Below are 19,111 nucleotides of genomic sequence, written 5' to 3'. Positions count from 1 at the left end.
GAATGTTGTGAAAAACTGTAAATTAAATCAAAATAGGATGATTCACAAATCTTTGAAGTTGTAGTCAATTAACTACAAAGAGAAAAAAAAGCCAAAACATTTTGGCAGAATTGAGTGATTATGTTGCCATTTTCCCAGCAGTCATTTACAGCTAGTACAATCCTAGTTTGAGCAGCGCCAGCGAGACAGCCAGGATCAAAACGGGTCGAGTTTCTCTTTGCTTTATTTGGGAAGTTGAATCCAGTGTGAAGTGTGCCTACATCAAAACACAAAAATGACAAAGACAGCGAAGGACAAAATTCTGTTTTTGCTTTATTTCTCTATTGTATAAATTCCAACAACAGACAATTTGAATAAAACACAGCTGTCAATGCACTGAAACAGAAAGTGAAGCGCCGTCAATAACAAAGGTCAAGTCCCAACACTACTGAAAGAGTTCTTTAGAAAGTCTGACACACCATCAACACTACTTACTGATATCTGTTGTCACATCAACTAATTAAAAGTGCTTATATTGTCTTCCCATCTGCAGCTTTATTTCTTACCAGCACACTTGTGTATCTTCAGATTGTCTTTGCGAGAGAATTTTCTGTCACACACACTGCAGCTAAACATTTTCTCACCAGTGTGTGTTGTCATATGTCTATCTAAATGTGAACGACAAGTTAACCTCATACCGCACACCAAGCACGAATACGGCCTGTCGTCCGTGTGTGTTTTTTGGTGGCGAACAAACGAGGACTGAACACTAAAACTTTTGTTACACACTGAACAGCTAAAAGGTTTTTCACCAGCGTGTGCGCTCGTATGGATCATAAAATATTTCTTTCCAGCAAAGCTTTTACCGCACACAGGGCATGTAAAAGGTTTCTCTCCAGTGTGCGTTCTTTGGTGTCGGACAAATGATGAACGACCACTGAAACGTTTGTTACAGACTGAACAAGAAAAAGGTTTTTCCCCTGTGTGTGTTCTTGTGTGTACCATAAAATAAGTCTTCAAAGCGAACCTTTTACCACACACGGAGCAGGTAAAAGGCTTGTCACCAGTGTGTGTTCTTTTGTGTCGGGAAAATGTTGAAAAAGCACTAAAACGTTTATTACACACTGGGCAAGAAAACGGTTTTTCACCAGTGTGGATTCTTGTGTGTACTATAAAATGTGCCTTTTCGCCAAATCTTTTACCGCACACTAAGCAAGGAAAAGGTTTCTCGCCAGTGTGTGTTCTTTTGTGTCGAACAAACGACGAACGGCCGCTGAAGTTTTTGTTGCAGACTGAACATGTAAATGTTTTTTCTTCCGTGTGTGTTCGTGCGTGTATTGTCAAAACGGACTTATGAGAGAATTTTTTACCACACATTTTACAGGAAATGATTTTTTTGCCTGTGTGTTTTCTCAGATGTGTTTCCAATTGCGTATTTTGACTCTCTATCATTCCAGACGCTGAACAGAGTGGATTCAATGTGGTTTGTTCAGTGTGGTTTCTGGTGTGTCTTACCAAATTTCCCTTTTGAGAGAATTGTTTACCGCAAAGTGAGCAGGCGAACGGTTTCTCACCAGTGTGCGTTTTTTTGTGTCGGATAAACGATGAACGACTACTAAAACTTTTGTTGCACGCTGAACACGAAAATGGTTTTTCACCAGTGTGTGTTCTTGTGTGTGTTGTCAAAACCGACTTCCGAGAGAATTCCTTTCCACACAATGAGCAGGAAAATGAATTCTCACCCGTGTGTGATCTCATGTGCTTCCTCAAGTGTGAATTTTGACGGAATCTCATACCACAAACTGAGCATTGTTTTTTCAGTGTGGCAGGTCTCGTGTGTGTTCTTGTGTGTCTTATCAAATTTCCCTTTTGAGAGAATTCCTTACCACAAACTGAGCATGAAAAGGGTTTCTCTGCTGTGTGTGTTCTCATGTGCATTTTCAAAGCGGAGTTGTTGCCAAAGGCTTTTTCACACTGAGAACATTTCCAGCGTTTGTTGTCAGGAAGAGACGATGCATCACCTTTAGAGTGTTCGTCATCATCAGTGCCAGATGTGTTGTCACTCTCTGCTTGGGATCCCCCACAGTGTTCTCCATCACCTTCTTCATCTTCACTCTTCACGATGATACGAATAAATGGCACCGTCGTGATATCCTCCTCCTCCTCTTCCTCTTTGATGTGGGAGGGTTCCAGCCCCTGCTGCTCCACCGTGGAGCGCTCATGCTGCTCAGAATGATAATCTTTTTTACTGACATCTGCAGGACACAACAAGACAAACACAAACAACAAACACAGAGTACATGGTTTGGACAAGGCAGTCAATCTTGTTTCATTCTTCAGTGTGTATTGTGTTCCTTTCTTTTCAACCATGGGTTAATCTAAAAATCCTATTTCTGTATTACTTGATTTTTTTTATTTTTTTTATTTTTAGTGACAAGTACAAAATCTTGAGACAAGCCATTGTACATTTTGTTAAACTCATGCACCATTCTATATTGTGGGCAATTTTTTTTTCTTTTGAATCCGTTTTTAATCATGTGTGCTTTATTATTTTGTTTCTATCCTGGGTAGTCAACATAATTGGGAAAAAAAAAGGCTTGCCCTGAGGATTTTTTTCTCCAAAGAGTTGAATAAATGAATGAAATTGAAACTTTAGTGTGAAACTACACCTGTTGATACTTGGATACAGAGGGACCAAACATTTGCGAGTGAGAAGTGATCAAACCTTCTCTGTTCACACCATCTTGAGGTTTCTCGAAAACAGCGTCCAGGAGTTGACATTGTCGCTCGTTCTCCCCCTTTGTTCGACAAAGTTCTTCCTCGTACTCATCTTTTACACTTTTTGTGCACATTTTCACACGATAATCACAACAATCTCTTTCTTCTTTGCGAAGTGCTGTGTTGCAAACGTCGGCCTCTCTTTGTTCGTAGTCAACAAGCTAAGCTAAGTCAGCAGCTCGTGAAGTCTGAAACTGAAGTAAAGCAAGCCCCTGCGACTACGAAGAAAACAAACCAAAAAAACTCGTTTGGGCCAAAGAAATGCGCGTACAATAAATAAATACCAAGGAAATAAACGACAGTCAAAACGCTAACTTCTTTCCGTCTGCTTGTTTTTTTTTCTTCTTGTTTAAACGGCGGTTGGTAACCAGCCTTCAGACACATTACTGCCACCTACCGGACTGTTGGTGCAGATGGGATTTTGGAACTTGGATTGGATTGTGAGGTCACAATAGACATGGTTAACATAAGGACCACTCCCAAATGAATTTTCTCAGGCAATGGCATGACGTGTTTTGCTCAGGAACTTACAGCCCAAGAACCACGGATGAAGCAATTTAATGCAAAAGCCAAAAGGTAAGCAGAACTGCAGTGTTACATGAGACAATATCACATAAGACATCGCTTTATTTATAGACAGCATTTATACACACAAGGTAACTCACTGTGCGTTACATGATTAAAAGCATTCAACTAAAGACATTTTAAAACTACAGAAATAAAAGACAGCTTGCTAAAATGACTACAGGCAAGGAAAAAAAAACATTTGGATTTTAAAAATGGTTTAAGAGATCTCAATCATAAGCATGGGGGGGGGGCATCTTATTAAAATCATTTACATTTGTGTGAAGCCTAACAGCTAATTTTTTTGTCTTTGTTTTGAACTCTGGGTGCCAATATTTAACCTGACCTGCAGACTGACTTTTTATTGCATGAGCATTTCTTCAATTAAGGACCTAACCCCATTCTGTGATTTATAGACCCGTAACAGTAGCACATAGGTAGAAATCGACTTGTGAAGGGTTCACATGTCCAATCACTTTCACCCAATTACTGAGAAGAAGAAGAAGGAAAAAAAAAAAAAAGGATTAAGTGCGGAGTAATTTCTTATGTGCTCCAACATCATCACTATATGAGGGGAAAAAACAAAAAACAAAACCTCATTTATCACAATAGTTTCTGGGAAAATATGTAGTCGGGAAAAATGTTATTGTAACAGGCCTATTCACAGCTAATTTACAGTTGCTCTCCTAAGAAGTACACTTGTGCCTCTCGCCCTGATCCTTAGTAGAGAATCTTTTATCACACAAACTGCAACTAAATGGTTTCTCGCCAGTGTGTTTTTTTATGTGCCATGTCAAATCTCTCTTCTGAATGAAACTTTCACCACAAACTGAGCATGAAAACGGCTTCTCACCATTGTGTTTTCTTATGTGCACTATCAACATTTCCTTAAGAGTGAAACTTTGACCACAAATTGAGCATGAAAAAGGCCTCTCCCCAGTGTGTGTTCTCATGTGTGGTTTCAGACTTGCTTTATAAGTAAAAGTTTTACCACAAGTTGAACAAGCATAAGGTTTCTCCCCAGTATGTGTTCTTGTGTGTTTCATTAAATGCCACTTTTGTTTGAAGTGTTTACCACAAACAGAGCAGCCAAAGCGTTTCTCCCCAGTATGTGTTGCTGTGTGTGCAGTCAAATGATGCTTTTGATTGAAGCTTTTGTCACAAAATGTGCAGGCATAAGGTTTCTCTCCAGTGTGTGTTCTTGTGTGAATCTTCAAAGTTGACTTTGAATTGAATCCATTACCACAAAGCTTGCAGACAAAAGGTCTCTCCCCAGTGTGTGTTCTTGTGTGCCTGATTAAGCTTCCATTTTGAGAGAAGCTTTGACCACAATCTTGGCAGAAAAAAGGTTTCTCCCCAGTGTGTGTTCTTGTATGCACATCTAAGCTTGCTTTGAGAGAAAATATCTTACTACAAACTGAGCAGGCATAATGTTTCTTACCAGTGTGTCTTTCCTTCTGTACTTTCAAACCTGAGTTAAACGTTTTCCCACATTGAGATTGTTCGGACAGATCATCAACATCACCACGATCAACATCACCATCACCATCATCATCATCATCATCATCGAGAGACGTGTTGTCACGCTCTGATTGCGGAGACTGGAGGCTGTCTGCTTGTGATCCGCCACAGTGCTCTCCATCATCTTCTGTTTTCACAGGTGGACTTGAGCTGCTGCTCTGAGGCTCCAACCCTCTTTCACGCTGACTTTTGACTTTATTACTCTTCAAACAGACACCAGTTAATGGCAACTTGGTGATATCATCCTCCTCTTCTTCCTCCTTAATATGGTGGGGCTCTGGCTCCTCTTCCTTGATGTGAGGATGCTCTGGTCCATGTTGTTGAGGGCAAAGACATTTTTCACCGATGTCTGCAGAACACAATAACTGCTTTGGTTAAGTCGTGATTGTTTAACAGGGTTTAATGGGAACAGGGAATCACATTAATCTTACTTTAAAAGACAGTAAAGTACTGATAAATTGACACTGCTTTGTTTGCACATGTAGGATAGAATTTATCAAACATTTGTCTAGCGGGCAGCTTTTAGCCAAGCAACATTTGATATAAAATAGCTTGTAGCGTAGAGTGATACATTTTCCAAGTGACTTGCCTAACAGTGAGAGAACAATAAAACATTCGTAATAATAGATCAGCACGTGCGATTAAGTAGTGAACAAACCTGCCCTGTGAAGCTCAACTCGAGGTTGTTTCAAAACATTGTACATAGCCTCTTCTTTTGTTCGACGAAATTCCTCCATTTAGTGTATTGTCGTCGTTGTATACGACATAAACTACACGTACACTTTGTCTATTACGAACGCGTGTCTTTGTTAGCGACTAGCAAGTTAAGCTAAACGAAGCCAAGCTAAAGCTGCGTTGAGAAGTTTCAGAATGCTCAGCCGCCGAGACGAGTTCCGGACAAGAATATTGGATTAAAGATGGTTGTCCAACTTGTCCAATAATAAATTAGTGGTGTACTGTACGTTGTGGCTTGAGTACGTTCAGTACAAATTCGGGAGGAATTTATAGATACCGCGTCGAGGAGTAACTAAGGGCTAGTGCATTTAGCGGCAGCCGCATGTCGCGCATCAGTGACGTCACTTCCGCAATGCCGCGGCCTGCCACTGCTGGCAGCGTTCCAACACTCGCACCACACGATGAAGTTGCCAGTTGTGACGCAATTGCTATGGTCCTGTATATGTCCTCTTTTTTTTTTTTTTTAAATATACATATATATATATATATATATATATATATAGTAAATGTAAAGTAACCCAATAAAGATTGGGTGAGGTCCTAACTCCGCACCTCACCTGACACTTGGGCTACATTTATGTAGTCTGACCTTGGCATGAGAAATGGCAGTTAAACAAGAAACAAAAGACAGAGGGCCTGATACATCATGGTGGTGAATGTTTTTTCATTGCCATTTTATTTAATATTAATTACTTTACTTTCCTGTTTCTGTAGTACTAGTCAACAAACATCCAGTTATTGGCTACACTTGTCAATCACATGCACACATTGTCAAACTGCGCACTGCGCCATCATCAACATAGCATTTTATTTTTTTCTTTTAATCATGTGACATGACAGAAATGGATATTGCACCTTTCACACTATTTCTAAAATACAATTTACCTAACTCTTCTAGAATAAAATTTGCCTAACAACTCTGGCAAAATTATATGGCGGTATGCAAAATCAACTCTACTGGTGTCGATGTTAAAATTGGCGTCAAACTTAATCCGCTGAACAGTTACTGTGTCGTTGCGCCACACAACAAAATCACAGTAGTTACTATTTGTAATTCTAAGCTGTGCTTGCACCCGTAAGTAATAGGCATCATCTTGTTTTAAAGGAATTTCACACCCGTCATCTCTAAAACAGTAAAAGGAATGATCATGGTCGACTGCGGTCAGGCCTTCTTGTTGTAGACAGTGAAAACATTTGATCTGTACGCAACCAACTCCACAACACTTACACCTCACAATGCTGTCACACGAGGCCCCGATGTGGGGGTTTTCTTTCCACACAACAAATCCACACTCCCTAGTTGTGAAGGCCGGATGAGAAGAAGCTTGGATGGAAGAGTACAGCTTCATTGCAGTTTTTGCATGCTTACATCCCCACCTGGTAAAAGAAAAATCATACGCAATTTTCAGGTCATGTAATGCTGTGTATGACACGTCAATCTTTAGTCAAAACTAGTGACTAGGGATGCCACGATAAGGGCAATATCGTGATATCGTGATATTAAAACTGCCACAATATCGTCGTAGTCATGTTCACAATATTTAAAAGGAACACATTTGTTTAAAAAGTCAGGTTGATTTCCATTTGTGCAGTTCTAGCACCCTCTAGTGGCTAGTTTATTAGTGCAATTTAATTTTCATTAGGGATGTTTTGGCCTTCTATGTTTAAAATCTATGCTAATTGTCGGATGAAGGGGAACCTAATTTGCTTGTGAAGCGATCAACGTGTGCTTGCATTACCAAGTGCCTCAATATTGTTATTAGAGATTCCGGTGGTTTATATGCATTGCTGAAATGTACAAAAGCACAATATTGTGATTTTATTTTTTTGTTTAGTATGAGCTCTTTTTTTTTTTTTAACAATATTGTGATCTTTTTTAAATATCGCCAACGCCCCCACAATATCGTGATAATATCGTATCGTGATGTTTAGAAATCGTTACATCCCTACTAGTGACTAAAGATCAGATATACAAGCATCACCACAAGCAGGTTCTGACCAGTAAAGATATAGTTACAATGTTTTTATTTGCATCATGTCAAATAATTGTCCTCAAAACAAATGACTTAAGAGGCATTATAAAATGACTATAAAATACATTTAGACAATTTTGACATCTACAACCATAAATTAGAATATGACAATTTGCACAAGTACAGTACCTTGTGTCATCTCGACTGAGTACACAGCTCCCAGGGTAGCAGATTCTGTTGATTAGTGAGAGGGAAGGTCTCTCGATGCTGGTCCGTGTCAATGCCTTGAAGTCGGAGGTCGTCAACCGTCCTGCACGCTGCCGGTACCATAGAGTGGTTGACCATGCCGACTGATTCCTGGTCACTTTTTCAACAGTAGCTACCTGTGCAGGTGAAAGGAAAACAAACACATGGAATGCTGCAGCATACATACAGTACATCACGTAACTTTCATATCGTCACCCTCTTAAAATAACTGCTTACGTCATTTATTTTTATTTTTTTGACTGTAAATATTTTTTTTGCCTAAATCATCTCCTCATGATGCAGATGGTTAAATTTTGTGTTTTTCCTGAAAAATCTGAAAAAATGACTTGGGTGATTAACAAGGTGTCGATATTCAATCTATACACATATTCGTCATTTCATTTAAATTTCAGCACTGGAAAGATACAGCCCACTAAATTCCCTTTTTAATGTAAATTAATTTTACTGATGAGTAAGTATTTGTATTATTATTGTCATAATTCATTTTTCAGAATACTTTTCAAACTTGTAATGCCAAACTGTCTTTAAGGTTATGTGTCCCAAACAAAGTTTCATAATTTGCAACATGTTTTTTGAAGACGCTAATTCATGCTTTTTTTGAATATGTATTCACCGACTGGTTTAAATTGTCAGTCAACAATGTCGAACCACATCGGGACCAAGACCATGAATGGCAAAACGTAGTTTACACGATTCTAAACTTCATCTATTTTTATTTATGGTAACATTAATTTATTTATTTATTCAAAAAAAAAAAAAAAGTATCTTTACATAACAAGACTTTTTTTTTTTTAACTGTAACAACAAGCAATTTATTGGAATCAGCCATTTGTATTGTTTACATTTGCTTCGAATACTTTGAGATCGGAAATGGGGGATTCAAAGTGACATATGTCCGACTTCCCACCTTCCTCGAATGCAGCATGAGTATTGTACCCATTAATCAATCAATAAATAAGGACAGCATGAGGAAAAAATGATTTGTGTGTGTGTGTGGGGGGGGCACATTTCTGCTATTAATCATAATATAATTTGATTGAATTCAAAATAATTCTACCTGTTCTTCTGTAATCTTCATATTTCTGAACACTTCATCTGCTACTTTCTGTAGATCCTCCTCATGTATCCGCTCATATTTATTTTGATAAAGACTTGTCAGAGGGGGAGGTAGTGTTTTCAACACCGATATTGGCATGAACCTCTTGTGGATGTCTGGCAACACAGTCAGAAGCGCACAGCTCACAACAGACTCCGACAGACTTTGATAAAAGGCAGCCTTCTCCGGACTTGTAGGGACGGGGATTTCGTCAATCTTGTTTGTTGTAGTGTCTATGTCAGCCACCTCTGAATGCGGCATTGAAGTAGCTTGTGGCTTTTCTTGTCTCACATCGGGGCAGCTCATCGCCTGTGCCTTCTTCACGCGGGTTTCAACAGCGAACAGGGTGGCAACGGCATGAGAACAGTGCTTAGACAGGTCTGACATGCAAGTGCAGTGACAAGATAGCACGCTGCCCTTTTTCTGGACCACAACCCACACTCGCAGTGGCGGCTTATTTTGAAGCTGGGAACGCGTCACCTGAAAAGTCATGAATAGTATGTATGGTAAGTGGTGTGAAATTTCATTGCCAAGGATTGCTTTCCCGTAAGATTCTTACCTTTGACACGATGAGATAGCTCTCTTTGCCAGGTATTTCCCATACACCGGTCTCACGGACGTGCCCATCCTCGAAATACTTGTACGCGTCAAGGCTCTTATACTCTCTCAACTCTTCTTGAGTATACATCGATGTTGCACAAATGATATAGTTCAAAATATCATCGTAGCGCAGGTTGGGAAGGTCGCCGATCTTACAGTGTTCAAGAGCGCAAAAAAGATAACCTGGCAAGGCGTACGGATCGCGCATACCCGCCTGGTCAAGTTTTTCCAGATACTTCTTCTTGCTCGCGCCATCCATATTTGACAGAATGCATGAAAATGAAAGATCGTCTTGATTTTCAAGTCTTTCCCTGTTGAAAGCTGCCATATTTATGACCGGCAATATGGTGGGAGAAATGTTTTCGCTATGGAAACGATGGCGTAGGTCCAAACCATCACTGACAAATTTTTTACCACATACTGAGCAGGTGTAGCATTTTTGTCTAGCGTGGATACGCATGTGGATTTTCAAAAGAGACAGGAGGACAAAAGATTGTCCACAAAGAGAACATTCCCTGCTTTGGTCGTCGGCGTTATACGTCATATCACTGTAAAAGGCTTCATCATTGCCAGTGTCTGTGTCAGTTTCAGAAGAGTGTGACGTAGTGTCGTCGTCATCTGATGGAGTTAAACTGTTAGCGTCAGAAGAGTGCGACAATGCATTGTTGTCATCTGACGATGGTGCTAAATCGTCAGTGTCAGAAGAGTGCGACGTTACGTCGTCATCATCTGATGGCAGCGCTAAGAGGCTGTTTACTTGTGGTCCTCTACAGTGCTCTCCACTTTCTGTTGTCATGTAGTAACTGGAGCTGCTGCTGCTTGGAGGCTCTGCCCCACTGTTGTCCCCACTTTTATCTTTGTGTTCACATTTACTCTTCAAAGGTTTCACATCCCCAATCAAATGGAATGTGGTGACATCATACTCCTCCACTTCCTCTTTAATGTGAGGGTGCTCAAATACCTCTTCCACTTTAATGTAATGGAGCTCTGGCTCCTCTTTAATGTGAAGTTGCTCTGGCTCCTCTTCCTCTTTAATGTGAAGCTGCTCTGACTCTTCCTGTTTAATGTTTAGAGACTCTGACTTCTGTTCCTCAGGATTAAGACATTTTTCATCCGGGCCTGTAGAGCACAGGAAGATAAAAACAAAATAGTTTGATGAGTTAAACATCATGATGTGAAAAACAATTCAAAGCTCATGGTTGTTCTTGGGAAAACAGCAAGCACTAATTAAAAATTGTTTCTCTTTTCATTCATGGACTTGATATCAGATTTTCGATAATGACTGACTTCACTTGGCAATGTTTGGCAAACCAGCCATGTATTTTTCCAAACATTGTTTGTTAGTTGAGTAAAACTGTTCCAGTTTGACAATGCAGTATTACGTGTTACAAACCTTCAGATCCAAAATTCTGCAGATATTTTCATAACACAAGCAAAAAAATAAATAAAGTTCTGAATCTTTTTGCTTTGCTCAGAAGAATATTGTCACCATTTCGTATGCTGTGTCCTATTTGAATTGTTTTGTTATGCTCATTAATTGGAAAAAGGTCTGGTGTATTCCAAATTTTAAATATTATCCAGCCAACCATTGTATGACCAAGTTCAAAAGGGGCATCGACACAAACTGCTTTTTTTTTTCTTCTTTTTTTGTGGAAACCAGCCAGAGAAAATTCAACATCTATTATCAATCTGTGCACACACAGACTTTCTGTGTTGTTGGGAATCTTTACAGAGAATTTTCATTGCAATGGGAATATATATTTTTGTTATTAATTTGTTAATACTTAGGGAACAAAATATTCATAAATGCAAGTATGGTAAATCAAAAACCCAACTTCACGCTCTTTCACATTCATAATATCACTTATGACTCACAATAGGAAGACTCCAAAAACTGTCAATATTTGTAAATAATAAAAAATAAAATTAAAAAAACGTTATTTGGATGTACGTAACCCCTGGCATTATTATGTGTGTCTAATTATTAGACACATACAATGCCAGGGCAAAATGAAACATATATTAGACTCTAATATATGTTTCATTTTGCTTATTTCGTGTATGCAGTTCTGTATGTATTTTATGGTTCAATAAAGCTGATTTAAAAAAATAATTTAAAAAAATAAAATAAATTCCAATGGCTTGGGAGTAAAAAGTGAACAAACCTGCTCTGTATAACAAACTTTGAAACTTGTTCAAACCCGCGTCCATGAGTCGACGTTGTCGTTCTTCGTTCTCATCTTTTGTTCCACAATGTTCTTCCTCGTACTCTTCTTTCACACTTATTGCCCACATCTTTACACTACAATCACAACAAGTACTTGATCACTGTTTAGCGCTGCATTCATAACAATCGCGTCTCAATTGTGGTGTTTAGCAAGATAAGCTAAACTCGCTTCAGTAGCTGCCAGTGCCGAGTCAAATTGACCCTCACAAATCCGAACGCGACCCGGAAGTTGTTGTCGCGTAAGTAGTTTTTTCATTTTTCCTGAAATGCTTTATTGAGCAGAAATTAATACAGTACAACCACTGATCTTCTGAGTACAACAGCCAGGGGGAGACAAACAAAAGGTAAAAGGAAACTTGTCATACAAAAATATCACACAAATAGTGTACTGTATTTGCTTTCCTATTTGTGACGTACCCAGTAGTTTTCATATCGTTTGACTTTATTTTCAAACATCAAGAAATTAGGTCTGTGATGTGCCGACATTCGTGTAAATATCATTTAACCAATATTATAATAATCTCGACATTACAAAACGGCACGTAAAAGTAAACATATCAGAGTGTTTGGAGTTATTTTGTTAATGGGAAATATCACATTCATTGTGCTAAGTGGAAGAACATAAGCCCTCCTTCCAAGGATTTATTCCAGACTTTATTTTTTTTTTGTATGTCTGTCGAAGGAAAATAACAAATACGCAAGAAAAATAAGTGCCAATATTGCTCAGTCTTTACTGTTTTGACCTAAACTGGTGAAAGATTTTTCTCCAGTGTGTGTTTTTGTGTGCCTGACTAAATTTCCCTTTAGAGAGAAACATTTACCACAAACTGAACAGGCAAAAGGCTTCTCACTATTGTGTGTTTTCATGTGAGTTATTAAACTGCACTTTTGATCAACTCTAAGACCACACACTAAGCAGGAGAAAGGTTTCTCTGTCGTTTGTGTTCTTATGTGTTTTCCTAAATTGGCCTTTCGAGTGAATCTTTGACCACAAATTGAGCAGGCAAAAGGTTTTTCTCCAGTGTGCCTCCTTGTGTGCCTGTTCAAATCGATTTTCACTGTGAATGATTTACCACAAACTGAACAGGCAAAAGGTTTCTCGCCGGTGTGTGTTCTTGTGTGCTTCACTAATCCGGACTTCAGTGTAAATCTTTTACCACAAACTGAACACGCAAACGGTTTCTCTCCGGTATGTGTTCTCATATGAATTGTTAAAGTACACTTTTGATTTACTTTAAAACCACACACTGAGCAAGAAAAGGGTTTCTCTCCAGTGTGTGTTCTTTTGTGTTTCCTTAAATGTCCCTTCTGAGTGAATCTTTTACTACATAATAAACAAGCAAAAGGTCTCTCTCCAGTGTGTGTTCTTATGTGTCTTTTCAATGATGACTTGTTGAAAAATGTTTTTTCACATTGAGAACATTCCCAGCAATTGTCATCAGTGTGACATGTCACATCATCTTTGGACTGTTCGTCTTCATCTGTGTCAGAAGAGTGTGACGTTATGTCGTCCTTCTCTGATAGTGGAGCTAATAGGCTGTCTACTTGTGGTCCTCCATAGTGGTCTCCATCACTTTCTGGTCTCGTGTGTTGACTTGAGCTGCTGTTTGGAAGCTCTGCCCCTGTGTTCACCCCACTTTGACTGGGATGAAGCTGTGACTCCAGCTCTTGGTCTTCCTCATCTTCACTTTTCAACAAGACAATGGTTAATGGCAACTTGGCAATGTCCTCCTCTTTCATGTAAAGGGCCTCATCCTCCTCTTCTTCCTCTTTAATATGAGCCAACTCTGGCTCCTGCTGAGCAGGATCAAGAAATGTTTCACTGGCATCTGCAAGGCACAAGCAGACAAACACACATGATTTGACAAAGTTCCATGTTGTGACTATTATGTTGTGTATTATTGTTTATACTGTACATGGTTTTTACAGTATTTATCGGTTACATATAATTATGAGGTTTGAGAATTTATCTATGTTCCCTAGTTCAAAGGTGATTGAGCAGTTCAGCAATTGGAAGGTCAAAAACATTAAATTTCAGGCTGAACATTATTTAATGGTGTTCCTCGTACTTATACCTTGTAATGGTGCCGGGACACCATCATATCCTCATAGTAAAGATTCTATCTAGAAGATACAGCATTTTAAGTTTTGGCCTCACATGTCAAACTTGCCACTACCATTTGAAATCTGATTAGTTAAAGAAGCTGTCCAATTGCTAATATGGTTTAAATGACAAAAATGAGGCCCTAGGCATATTAGATTCAGATTGCCAGGGGGGGAAATACAGCCACGCTCACGTCCACACACTGAAAGAGTTCATCAAAGTTTAACGCTATTTATATACAGTATGTATTTAAGCAAATCTGAAACGAGACGTGTACAAACCTTTCTGCTTGAAGACAGCGCCCAGGTGTTGGCGATATCGCTCGTTCTTCTCTTTTGTTCGAAAAAGTGTCTTCTCGTACTCTTCAGTAATTCTTGCGAACATTTTCACACAATGATCATACACTTTACAATCACAACTTGATCTGCTCAGCGATGTTTATCATATGAGCAGCGAGCGAGCTTAGCTAAGTTAAGCTAGCTTGAGAAGCTTCAACTTGCACTTGAGGCAATTAAGTTTATGCGGACTCCAAGATTTAATAATAGAAAGATATTTTACCCCAGTACAGCAGTGATGGGGATTGTGTGTTGAGGCTTCTGTACCTTCAGTACTAATTAGGAAATAATTGTTTAGTGCGACGTTTTTGATGCACTGATCTGAATATATATCTGGATAACCGCGAGGCCAAGACTTTTGAAGCCGCGAGCCGCCATATTGCTCCTCCCAAGAAACGTTTCTCGGCATACTATATTCTAGATTCTGTACATTTACAGTATCAAAATTGGAGGATATTTGAGACAGTACTTACTAGAAACAGCATGGTTTATGATTTTTTAAATTTGTTAAACCTAAATAAGAGGACCCGCGACCCTTGTGAGGAATAAGCGGTCAAGAAAATGGATGGATGGATAATCAAGAGGACTTCAGACATTTTCCAACTTGCCTTAAATACATGTATAAATTATATGCTTAATGATGTTTACAGGAGGAAACTTTGATTTTTTTTTATTAAATCATTATAACTGTAATTCAACAAAAGATGCTTCTGACAATATAATATTGGGGTCTAAGGAACTGAGCGATAAATGAAAACGGGGGTCTTCAATTTTTTTTTTAACTTGTTTAAAAATAGTGACCACTCCATCACAACCCCCCCCCCCCCCCCCCCCCCCTATATATATGTCCAATCTGTATACAGTAGTCTGCTCGCGAGATGGGAGGAGCAAGATGGCCGCTCTGTCGCTTCAATGGCATGCACGGCGTGTATGGGCTATCGGCTATCCAGTCATATATTCAGATTAGTGGTTTGATGACAAAAATGTAAACAGTAGAGCGAGCGCGGAAGTAGTACGGTAACGCCACTTGGACAAAATATATACTGTAACAATAATAATAATAATAATAATAATAATAACAACAACAACAACAACAATAATAATAATAATAATTATATATATATATATATATATATATATATATATATATATATATATATATATATATATATATATATATATATATATATATATATATATATATATAATTGTTTAATTTTAAATCATTGATTAAGCCTTAGGTGTTGTCAAACGCAAAGAGCAGCTGAAAAAAAACCCACCTATGGAAATATTTAGTTAGGCGTGACTAAAGACATTTACGGACAGTTTTGTACTGTTTATACACATTCATGGCATATCAGTCGTCACAGTTTGAAGACTTGTATTTTAATCAGGATCATATACATCTTACCACAAAAAGTGAATTTATTTTACAAAGTATTCACAGCTTGAGTGATCACTTTTCATGGACATGGAATTTTTTATTTTTTTTATCACACACACGACAGCTGAATTTTTTTTCAGTGTTTGTGTGTGTCGTCAATGTGAATTTTTGAGTGAATATTTTACCATTAGTCATTGACGTCAAATAACTACTTGCATACACTCTAAAGTAGGCTTTATTTTATTTAGGACCACATAAACACTCAAAGTAAATATATCACAGTTTCTTTAGTTTATTTGAAGATTCATCTACAGCTGCACTTCTAATCAAAACTCCTACGTTTCTCAACCTAACACTTATGAGTTCATCCTTTATTGTGGACATACACACACTGCAGGTAAATAGCTTCTCAGCATTGTGTATACCTGTGTGCACTGTCAAATTTGGACTTAGAATCTTGTTAGAAGCTCTTCCAAGGAGATACAAAGTCATACATATATGAAATACAGAATCATACCATTGTACAGTTATTCTAGGTTTGTATAAATAAAGAACAAACATTTATTGTATTAAAATAGAAAAATTAACAACAAAACCAATTGAAAAGAATCAAGAAGAATTTACTTAACATGCACACATTGAAGTTTCTCTTCTGAGCAAATCTTTTACCGTACATATGGAGCATCACACATCTCTTTCGATCCATCTTACCAAAAGTTTTGTCCCGTTGAGAATATTCGCTGTGTTTCCTGTCGGTGTGACATCATCACCTTTTCAGTGTTCATCATTTTCTTCACAATGACACCAGTACATGGCAACTTGGTGAACTCCTCCTCTAAAGGGAGGAGCTAGTAAACGATTACTCCCCAGTGTGTGTTCTTGTGTGTATTCCCAATTGTACCTTCTGAATGAATCTTTTTCCACAAATCAAGCAGGAAAAAGGTTTCTCTCCAGTGTGCGTTCTTGTATGCCTAATTAAACCTCCCTTTACAGAGAATTTTTTACCGCAAACTGAGCAAGGAAAAGGTTTCTCTCCAGTGTGAGTTCTTGTGTGTCTCGTCAAACAAGCCTTCTCAGCAAATCTTTTACCACATACTGAGCAAGCAAAGGCCTTTTCCCCACTGTGAATTCTGGTGTGTGTTCTCAGATTTCCATTTCCAGAGAAGCTTTTACCACAAACTGAACAAATAAAAGGTTTCTCCTCAGTATGAGTTTTTGTGTGTGTTCTTAAATGTGACTTTAGTAAGAATTTTTTACTGCAAACCGAGCAGGCAAAAGGTTTCTCACCTGTGTGTATTCTTTTGTGTCTGATTAAACTTCCCTTTATGTAGAAGCTTTTACTGCAAACTGAGCAGGCAAAAGGTTTCTCCCCAGTGTGTGTTCTTGTGTGCGTTTTTAACTGTCCCAGTCTGGGGAAACTTTTTCCACAAGCTGAGCAGGCATAAGGTTTCTCTCCAGTGTGTGTTCTTGTGTGTGTTCTTAAATATCCCTTTACGGAGAAGCTTTTACCACATATTGAGCAGGGAAACGGTTTTTCACCAGTGTGCGTTCTCATGTGTACTTTCAAATTATATTTGACATTAAAGGTTTTCCCACACTGAGAACATTTATGGCGTTTCTTTCGAGTGTGACGTGTCTTATCACCTTTCGAGTGTTCATTATCGTCATTGTCAGGAGAGTGTGAAGTTATGTCGTCACTATCTGATAGTGGAGCTAAGGGAGTGCCTGTTTGGGATCCTCCACAGTTGTCTCTATCACCTTCTGTTGTCATATGTTGACTTGAGCTGCAGCTTGGAGGCTCCGCCCCTCGTTTCTCTTTACATTGATTAGGATGAAGCTGTGACTTCCGACCTTGCTCTTCATCATCTTCACTCTTCACAATGACAACAGTCAGTGGCAACGTGGTTATATCAGCCTCCTGCTCTTCATTTTTAATGTGGTGGCTTTCTAGTTCCTCGTCCTCTTCATTGTAGGAAATCTCTGGTTCCTGCTCCTCAGGATTAAGACATCTTGCATTGATGTCTGCATGACACATGGAGATAAACATATAATTGTCAAAGTCAGTATTTTCCGTCAAGTCTCATATTGTGACTTTGATGTTGTGTATTGTAGTACATGATTTTGACAAGGTTGATCAAAAACATGTATACATATGAGGCACAATCACATTTATTAAAAGCCCTTAAGCAGTTCTAAAATCAGTAAAATAAAATTGCAGGAATCATATGGGACCAAAGGGCGATGACTGTCAAGAAGTTATACATACATTTTTAAACATATGACAAAAGGTGTTTGTGTTTTTAAAATCGTAAACTCTTCCTTGACGTCGGCTCTGACTCCAACTCAGCAAGTCGCATGAATCTCACCAGCTCAACATAAAATTCATGCTAGCTATCTGTACACACGCAATCAGCAGTGTGATGTTTTGTTCCAAGTTTGTACAACTGTGACGTGACAGGAGCACTCAACTTCAGCGTTGCGTGTTGTTCTGAGCTACAAGCTCAGATTTTCAGTGTAAAATGAACAAACTATTAGGCACGACTCTCATTCCCTAGCCTGGGTCCTAAAGTGGAAATTGTAACTGTGACCAAAAAATTGTAAATTATGACAGGCAAGGAGTGCTCCGTACTAAACAAAGAAATAAATATAAGAAATGAAAGCATTGACTAAACAGGAAGGAAGACGTGTACAAACCTGCTGTGTGTCCCACAACGCGAGGCTGCTTGAAACCAGCGTCCAGTTGTCGCTCCTTCTCTTTATCGACAAAGTTCATCATCGAAATAGTTTTTCAAACGTTTTTGTACACATTGTCGCACGATAATCTCAACAGTTAGATCTTTGCGTCACGTCGAAAACAAACAGTGGCTCTAACAGAAGCTATCTCAAACAGCTTCGACGTGCACCGTTAACAATTTAGCCGGACACCAAGATTTAGTTAATGATGTTTTAATCCAGTGAAATCGTATTATGTCGAGGCTTCTGTACGTTCGGTACCAAATCGGGAAGAATTAATTCGGTTTCGTGAAGCACGTCTAGTGTGGCTACACCACTTGGCTAATGTAGCCAAGTGGTAATTTGCAGCGAAAGTAGTACGGCAACGCAACTTGGACAAACGACTCATTGTATTTATTTTTTGAAATGCGTTATTTATGCAGCATAAGGTAATTTAAGTACGCTACTAGCATAGGGGTAGTCTTCTTCATTACTGAATATAAACGTTGCCACTTTGCCAATATAATTTAAAGCATTGTAACGTTACCAAAGTGCTTTTTTGATTTCCTGTCAAAGAACAGACGTTCAAAAGTTAAATAAACACGCAATTTATTAAAAACTAACCAACTATTCTGTGATTTGGTTAATTTGAACTCTTCCCTGAAAAAAAGTAAATTTATTCTGAGTTACTATAATTTTATTGTACTTTTAGGGATGTTTTTGTATTAGGTACAGGAGTTGCCATTTTTGGGTAGCCACGTAACCATCGTGCTGACTACAAAGACACTCACGAGGAACGTTTGTGTCCCAGACCTAAAAGGGGAAATTTAGCAGTA

At 38.6% G+C, this 19,111-nt stretch overlaps 3 protein-coding genes across 3 annotated transcripts; all 3 read right to left on the bottom strand.

Moving 5' to 3' along the window:
• Positions 1-299: 299 nt before the first annotated feature.
• Positions 300-3,115, bottom strand: LOC144032134 (uncharacterized). The gene is made up of 2 exons (XM_077539823.1): positions 2,705-3,115; positions 300-2,234 (listed from the first exon to the last, which is right to left on the bottom strand). Exons 1-2 carry the CDS (start codon positions 2,829-2,831, stop codon positions 535-537), a joined length of 1,827 nt encoding a protein of 608 aa, XP_077395949.1. The 5' UTR covers positions 2,832-3,115; the 3' UTR covers positions 300-534.
• A 184-nt stretch (positions 3,116-3,299) lies between these two features.
• On the bottom strand, positions 3,300-18,638 carry LOC144031844 (uncharacterized). Its single transcript, XM_077539315.1, has 8 exons — positions 18,258-18,638; positions 16,427-17,585; positions 11,679-11,833; positions 9,473-10,632; positions 8,875-9,393; positions 7,740-7,933; positions 6,806-6,954; positions 3,300-5,191 (listed from the first exon to the last, which is right to left on the bottom strand). The coding sequence occupies exons 1-8, from the start codon at positions 18,337-18,339 to the stop codon at positions 4,008-4,010; spliced, it is 4,602 nt and encodes a 1,533-aa protein (XP_077395441.1). The 5' UTR covers positions 18,340-18,638; the 3' UTR covers positions 3,300-4,007.
• On the bottom strand, positions 11,809-14,347 carry LOC144032143 (uncharacterized). Its single transcript, XM_077539837.1, has 2 exons — positions 14,126-14,347; positions 11,809-13,569 (listed from the first exon to the last, which is right to left on the bottom strand). The coding sequence occupies exons 1-2, from the start codon at positions 14,226-14,228 to the stop codon at positions 12,464-12,466; spliced, it is 1,209 nt and encodes a 402-aa protein (XP_077395963.1). The 5' UTR covers positions 14,229-14,347; the 3' UTR covers positions 11,809-12,463.
• Positions 18,639-19,111: the final 473 nt, after the last annotated feature.

Source organism: Festucalex cinctus, chromosome 12, assembly GCF_051991245.1.
Source record: "Festucalex cinctus isolate MCC-2025b chromosome 12, RoL_Fcin_1.0, whole genome shotgun sequence".
NCBI lineage: Eukaryota > Metazoa > Chordata > Actinopteri > Syngnathiformes > Syngnathidae > Festucalex > Festucalex cinctus.
Note: the sequence above shows the minus strand (reverse complement) of the source record. Positions and strands in the feature narration are given on the sequence as shown.

What these genes read in the sequence shown, in the direction of transcription:
- LOC144032134 (XM_077539823.1), bottom strand. Translation starts at nt 2,831, where the DNA reads ATGTGCACAAAAAGTGTAAAAGATGAGTACGAGGAAGAACTTTGTCGA. An exon ending in AGATGGTGTGAACAGAGAAG is followed by an intron (nt 2,235 to 2,704) that starts GTTTGATCACTT and finishes TGTGTCCTGCAG; the next exon opens with ATGTCAGTAAAAAAGATTAT.
- LOC144032143 (XM_077539837.1), bottom strand. Translation starts at nt 14,228, where the DNA reads ATGTTCGCAAGAATTACTGAAGAGTACGAGAAGACACTTTTTCGAACA. An exon ending in CGCTGTCTTCAAGCAGAAAG is followed by an intron (nt 13,570 to 14,125) that starts GTTTGTACACGT and finishes TGTGCCTTGCAG; the next exon opens with ATGCCAGTGAAACATTTCTT.
- LOC144031844 (XM_077539315.1), bottom strand. Translation starts at nt 18,339, where the DNA reads ATGATGAACTTTGTCGATAAAGAGAAGGAGCGACAACTGGACGCTGGT. An exon ending in CGTTGTGGGACACACAGCAG is followed by an intron (nt 17,586 to 18,257) that starts GTTTGTACACGT and finishes TGTGTCATGCAG; the next exon opens with ACATCAATGCAAGATGTCTT. An exon ending in ACAAGAACACACACTGGGGA is followed by an intron (nt 11,834 to 16,426) that starts GTAATCGTTTAC and finishes ACAGTGATCAAG; the next exon opens with TACTTGTTGTGATTGTAGTG.